The sequence below is a fragment of the Bos indicus x Bos taurus genome, chromosome 21 (genome assembly GCF_003369695.1).
Source record: "Bos indicus x Bos taurus breed Angus x Brahman F1 hybrid chromosome 21, Bos_hybrid_MaternalHap_v2.0, whole genome shotgun sequence".
NCBI classification, from domain to species: Eukaryota; Metazoa; Chordata; class Mammalia; order Artiodactyla; family Bovidae; genus Bos; species Bos indicus x Bos taurus.
This window is the reverse complement of record NC_040096.1, coordinates 34,752,156-34,758,155: the sequence shown is the minus strand read 5'-3', so window position 1 is coordinate 34,758,155 and position 6,000 is coordinate 34,752,156. Positions and strand designations below refer to the sequence as shown.

Below are 6,000 nucleotides of genomic sequence, written 5' to 3'. Positions count from 1 at the left end.
TGACCAAAATGCAGATTCATGGCTAAAACAATGTTGCTGTTTTGAAAAAAAATACTCAGTCTTTAAGAACTGGAATAATCTCTCTTCAGCATCACTCTCACACACCATCCTGTATATACCACACCATGGTTCTCACCATCCTGTTTTACCCTTACAGTTTTGTCTCCTCCACCAGAAGTGAGAGATCTTACCTCCAAATTTCTCATACAAAGAGGCCTCAAAACACAATCACCCTGGTGCTGAAAGAGAACCACAGAAATGAAGACATTCTATGTCATGAATCTCTCATCATGGGACCCAGAATGCTGGGGCTCAAAGACCTGGTATTTGTTGATACAACGTCTCACTACCTCTACTTGTAGTGATTTTCTTGTTTTCTGCTGAGTGATGGCACTAAGCCAAGAGCTTATGGGTGCTTCTGTGGTGACCACTAAGTACACACTCCACTCAGACCCCAGGACCTGATCAGACAGAGGTGTGAGGCTTCAGAGAAATCTCAAGTGATAAAAGCCACAACAAGGCGGAGACACTGGTTAAAAGGCCACATGAAAGTAGCAGCTGCTCAGATCTGGGCAGCTTTCCTGCAGAGATGGTCCTGCTCCTGCTCCTGGTGGCCCTTCTGTCCCCTACCGGGGAGGCAGGTGAGTGCTGGTCCCACCCTGAGAGGCACAGTCCCACCCCACAAGAACAGACCTGCTCAGACGCTACACTCATGCACAGCCTGGGCCTGGTCCATCTAAGAGAATTTCTGAACTCAGGGAAACCTTGATCCCATCTCCCCTGTTTAAACTTTGGCTCCATGAGCACAGCGGGCAGGCTGGAATCTTTCTTTCAGGGAAAATCATCGGGGGCCACGAGGCCAAGCCACACTCCCGTCCCTACATGGCGTTTCTTCAGGTCAAGACTTCAGGGAAATCTCACAACTGTGGGGGTTTCCTCGTGCGTGAGGACTTCGTGCTGACAGCAGCTCACTGCCTGGGAAGGTGAGGAGCAATGCCGGGCCCCACCCCTCTGTGGAGCCCTCCCAGGGAACCCTCTTAGGAGCTGCAGACCTGTGCCACCAGGTAACATAGGAAGCTATTCAGAGGACAGGTGAGCACTGGGGAGAGAGGGACAGGTCAATGCCAGTCGCGCATGGAGAGAAGAGACTGATCAAACCTGGAACATAAGGAAGCCAAGGTTGTGGCCTGGAGCCCATGGTGCAAATGTGAGAAATTCATGTTTTCCTTAGAGACAGTCAAGCTCGAGCAGGACTGAACACCCTCCGTGGACTACAGGAACTGCCACCCTGCCTAGGCTGCCAGGGAGCAGTTTAGGGATGCTCAGCCCCAGGGCCCACCGCCTAGAATTTCGCCACACCCTCCCCCTGCCCCGCCCCAAGTTTGGCCCTGTCCCAAGCTGTGCTCTTTCCTCCCGGCTCCTAGACCGTTTCTCCTGTGACTCCCTTTCCCTCTCTGCTCTCTGTGCAGCTCAATCAGTGTCACCCTGGGGGCCCACAACATCAAACAACGAGAGAGGAAACAGCAGGTCATCCCAATGAGAAGAGCCATCCCCCACCCACGCTATAATAATAAAACTTGGGCCAACGACATCATGTTACTAAAGGTGGGGCACGAGGCTGCACTGACTCTGGGACACTTCCATCCAGGGTTCTGCATCCCCCATGAACCCATTCCTGACCCTCCTCCTGTACAACCCCTCCGTGGTCCCAATGCTGAGAAGAAGGCAACCCCATGACTGTCCTGCCGCCTCTGTGGGCCAACAGTAGGTGACAATGCTTTTCCTCTACCTTCAGCTGACTAGGAAGGCTGACATTACGGATAAAGTGAGCCCCATCAATCTGCCCAGGAGCTTGGCGGAGGTGAAGCCAGGGATGATGTGCAGTGTGGCCGGCTGGGGGCGACTGGGGGTAAATATGCCCTCTACAGACAAACTGCAGGAGGTAGATCTTGAAGTCCAAAGTGAGGAGAAATGTATCGCTCGCTTCAAAAACTACATCCCCTTCACACAGATATGTGCTGGAGATCCAAGCAAGAGGAAGAATTCTTTCTCGGTGAGATCCCCAGTGTTATCTGTGCAAAACCCTGGGCCCAACTGAGCTGGGACGATGGGTGGCTGTGGGAACAAAGCCCGCCCCTGTGTCCCCAGCCTGTCCTCCTATCTGGACACTGTCCTGTGTCCCTGGGGCGTGAGCACTGCCCCACAGTCACAAATGGGTGGAGGTTTCCTGCAGGAGGAGCAGCAGGATTGTCAATGCCAGGATGAAACCTCAGGACCAACAAGGCCCTGATATCAGCCAGGACCGCTAACTGAGCCCACCCACGCCAGGGTGGCAGGGAGACCAGACCTGAAGAAGGTGAGCTCAGCCCTTGCTCTCTCTACCCACAGGGTGACTCTGGGGGCCCGCTTGTGTGTAATGGTGTGGCCCAGGGCATTGTGTCCTATGGAAGAAATGATGGAACACCTCCAAATGTCTACACCAGAATCTCCAGCTTTCTGTCCTGGATCCAGACAACAATGAGACGGTACAAACGCCAGGGATCAGCGTGACGTGTCCTCGGGATGGACCCCTCCATGTTCCCTGGGATTGGAAGCATTGGTCAAAGTGTGTGGAGGAAGGTTGCCTGGAACTTAATAAACATTCATCTCTTGAAAAGAAATCACTGATTGCTCCGTTTTTCACAAATTCGTTAGGTACTTTCTCTATCAGGGAAACATCTGTTCATATTTCTGATCTGTTAGCAGCTTCCCCCTCCAGCACATACACTGCTCCTCTCACCCCTCCCTTCCATTCTCTAGAATAAAATCTTCTGCTGTACCCACAGCCAGCTCCCTCCGTCACACGTCCCCAGTGCCAGCTCCCCCTCAGGCTGCCCGTGAGCTCCATCAGAGAAGGGAGACCCCTCCTCAGGAACACAGGACCCCCTGGTCCACCACCCTTGTGTCTCATCCATACGCCCTCCTCCTCGTCAACACCTACTTCCCTCCCCCACATCCCAGTGTCCAGGGGGCAACGGAAGAGAATCCAGGTTTGGAAAGGGGACCACCTGAGAAACTCTGGGGTCGAGGGGGGCACTGGTCCACCCTAACAGAAATGGGGGAGGTTTACAAAGGTGTAGCTCACCCCTTGCAGTGTTCCCTCCCTGCATCAGAGCAGGCAGAGCTCAGAAGCCTGAGAAAGTTTCAGAAGGCCTTCAGTATTCCTAGGCCCAGCTTGAGTGCCTGTCACAGCCCTGTCTTGGAGTCCTAAGCCCAGGGCCCTGTGCAGCGTCTGGTGTCCTGAGGGCACATCCTCCTTCAGCCTCAAGTGACCTTGAGGGGGCTCTTCCACCTTGGGATGAGCTAGCCGCTCCCCACCTTCATCATTCCCATGTGTGTTTGTGCATAAATATATTTATCTCCAAAGGAAACTCACTCTAAAAAAAATCATTGGTTTCAAGGTATCCTAAAGTTTCAAAGAGTATCTATAGCCTATAGTTATTGGGTACATTTCTTCCTGTATTTTTTTTTTTTCTTCAAGTTTTATTGAGATATAATTGACCGATAGCTCTGTATAACTTTAAGGCATATAGCATAATGATTTGGCTTATGCATCATGAAATGATTACCACAGTAAGTTTAGTGAACATTCATCATCTCATATAGATACAAAATTAAAGTAATAAAAAATATATATAGTTTTCCTTGCGATGAGGACTCAGGATTTACTTGCAACAATTTTTATATTAAATATATAGCAGCATTAATTATATGTATCATGTTGTATTGGTATTTATTTATCTTATAATGGGAAGTCTGTGACTGCCTTCATCCAGTTCTCTTACCCAAACCTCCTGCCCCCAATAACCATAAATATGATCTCTTTTTCTGTAAGTTTGTTCCTTTGTTTTTGAACTATAATGGATGTATAACATTATGTTACTTCTTGGGACACAACCCAGTGATTTGATATTTCTATGCACTTTAAAATAATCACCATGATAAATCTAGGTATGATATGTTTCCAAAGATACCACATAATTATCGACTGTGTTCCCACATTGTACATTTCATATCCATGATTCACTTATTTTGCAACCGGAAGTCTGTAGTTCTTAGTTTCCCTCATTTAATTCTCTCCTCCCCCTTCACCTTTCCTCTCTGGCAACCACTTGTTTGTTCTCTGCATCTGTAACTCTGTACTGTTATGTTGGTTCATTTGCTTTATTTTTGAGATTTCACATATAAGTGAAACCATACAGGATTTGTCTTTCTTTGATTTCTTTTACTTAGAATAACTCCCTCTAGGTCTATCCATGTTGTTACAAGTGACAAGACATAATTCTTTTTTATGGCTGAGTAGTATTTCATTTTATGTGTATGTATCTGTGTATGTGTATATATATATGTGTGTGTGTGTATGTATATATGTATATCATATCTTCTTTATCCATTCCTCTCTGGATAGGCACTTAGATTGCTTCTACATCTTGGCTACTATAAATAATGCTGTTATAAACCTAAGGGTACATGTATTTTTTCTAAATAGAGATTTCATTTTCTTCAGATAAATATCCAGGAGTGGACTGCTGGATTATGTGATATTTTCTTTTAAAATTTTTTTGAGGAATCTCTATTCTCTTTTCCATAATGGCTGTACCAATTTATATTCCCATCTACAGTGTACAAGGGTTCTGTTTTCTCCATATCCTCACCAACAGATGCTATTTTTTTGTCTTTTTGATAATATCCATTTTGACATTTTTTTTTTTAATCAATTGCTGAAGTTTTGATGCAAGGTTCGGAAGAGCAACCTTAGTTTTAAGACATGCAGTTTAGAGAGGGCTTAAGAGAAGTGGTTTGCTGAACATTTGAATGGAGAGTGAGCTTCAACGATTGCAAAATGTGTTCTGGCAGAAAGTAACACATATTCATCAAAATACATTCCTCATAAATGGAACATATGCAACACGGTGCGTGCAAGTGTGCTAAGTTACTTCAGTCGTGTCCGATTCTTTGTGACCCTAGGGACAGTCGCCCTCCAGGCTCCTCTGCCCATTCATCATAGAAAGACAAGTAAATACAGAACATATGGATGAGAAAAGTAAACGAAGTGCAGTTCCACCACCCCCGATCATCATCATTCATGCTTAAGCATACTTCCTTCTACTATTTTTCTATTTATTCATAAGATGCTCTTGCTTCAACTCCCTTGGGATTGGGTTGTTTAGCGCTCCTCATGATCTCCTTTCCATTCGTCTTTCTTCTGTCCTCATACTGGTGAGAGTGTGGGGGTCATCTGCACATGTTTAGGATGGCCTGGCCCAGAGACAACAGATAGATGGCTCTCTGGGCTCTGGACAAGGAATACTTAGTGGGGAGTAAGTATTAGATGACGGGCATCTGTTTCCCCTTCACCACTCACCAGTCACCAGCATTTCTGGAGAGGAAGCCCCTCCTGACTCACAAACACCCTGATTCGGGTGGGACAGCCTCCATCTCAGCTTGAGGGGCACTGGATACCTCAGCACAACCCAACCATGTCCCTCATTGCCGAAGGACCCGGTGATGGTTTTTTCCTGGTTCAGTGAATATCAAGTCCAGGACTTTCATTCAAAAGTTTCAGATAAGAAAGGCTCTCTGTGTTACAGAATACTTATATTTAAACAAGAGATTCTAAATCCTCCAAAACTGTGAGGCTGGAACCCTGGCAAGATAGGAAATGGGGTTGCTGTTTGGGCCACTTGCGTGAGTCCAGGCCTCTCTGCTCCTAAAGCAAGTGCAGTCTCTGCCTCACCCTCGGCCCAAGCAGAGCCCCACACCATAGTCCTCATGCACATGTCCTCTGCCCATAGATTCTAGGTCTCCTCCAGCCCCTGAGCTTCCCAAGTACAGGAGCCAAGTCGCTGAATCCCTGATCCTCACCTCTTGGGTAATTCTTCATGCTTTCCCCAGAATCAAAGAAGACCCAAGAGGGGAGAAATGCAGACCCTCCTGATTCAGTCACTGAGGAAGTCTGGG

The 6,000-nt window shown here is 47.2% G+C and overlaps 1 protein-coding gene across 1 annotated transcript; it reads left to right on the top strand.

Annotated features, from left to right (window-relative positions):
* The first annotated feature begins 541 nt into the window (after nucleotides 1-541).
* LOC113879896 (duodenase-1-like) lies at nucleotides 542-2,660 on the top strand. Its single transcript, XM_027521720.1, has 5 exons — nucleotides 542-641; nucleotides 836-983; nucleotides 1,470-1,605; nucleotides 1,796-2,053; nucleotides 2,389-2,660. Exons 1-5 carry the CDS (start codon nucleotides 590-592, stop codon nucleotides 2,548-2,550), a joined length of 756 nt encoding a protein of 251 aa, XP_027377521.1. The 5' UTR covers nucleotides 542-589; the 3' UTR covers nucleotides 2,551-2,660.
* Nucleotides 2,661-6,000: the final 3,340 nt, after the last annotated feature.

Excerpts from the sequence above, each read along its gene's own strand:
- LOC113879896 (XM_027521720.1), top strand. The coding sequence starts at position 590 with ATGGTCCTGCTCCTGCTCCTGGTGGCCCTTCTGTCCCCTACCGGGGAG. Across the intron at positions 642-835 it reads GTCCCCTACCGGGGAGGCAG|GGAAAATCATCGGGGGCCAC; the intron begins GTGAGTGCTGGT and ends TCTTTCTTTCAG. Across the intron at positions 984-1,469 it reads GCAGCTCACTGCCTGGGAAG|CTCAATCAGTGTCACCCTGG; the intron begins GTGAGGAGCAAT and ends CTCTCTGTGCAG.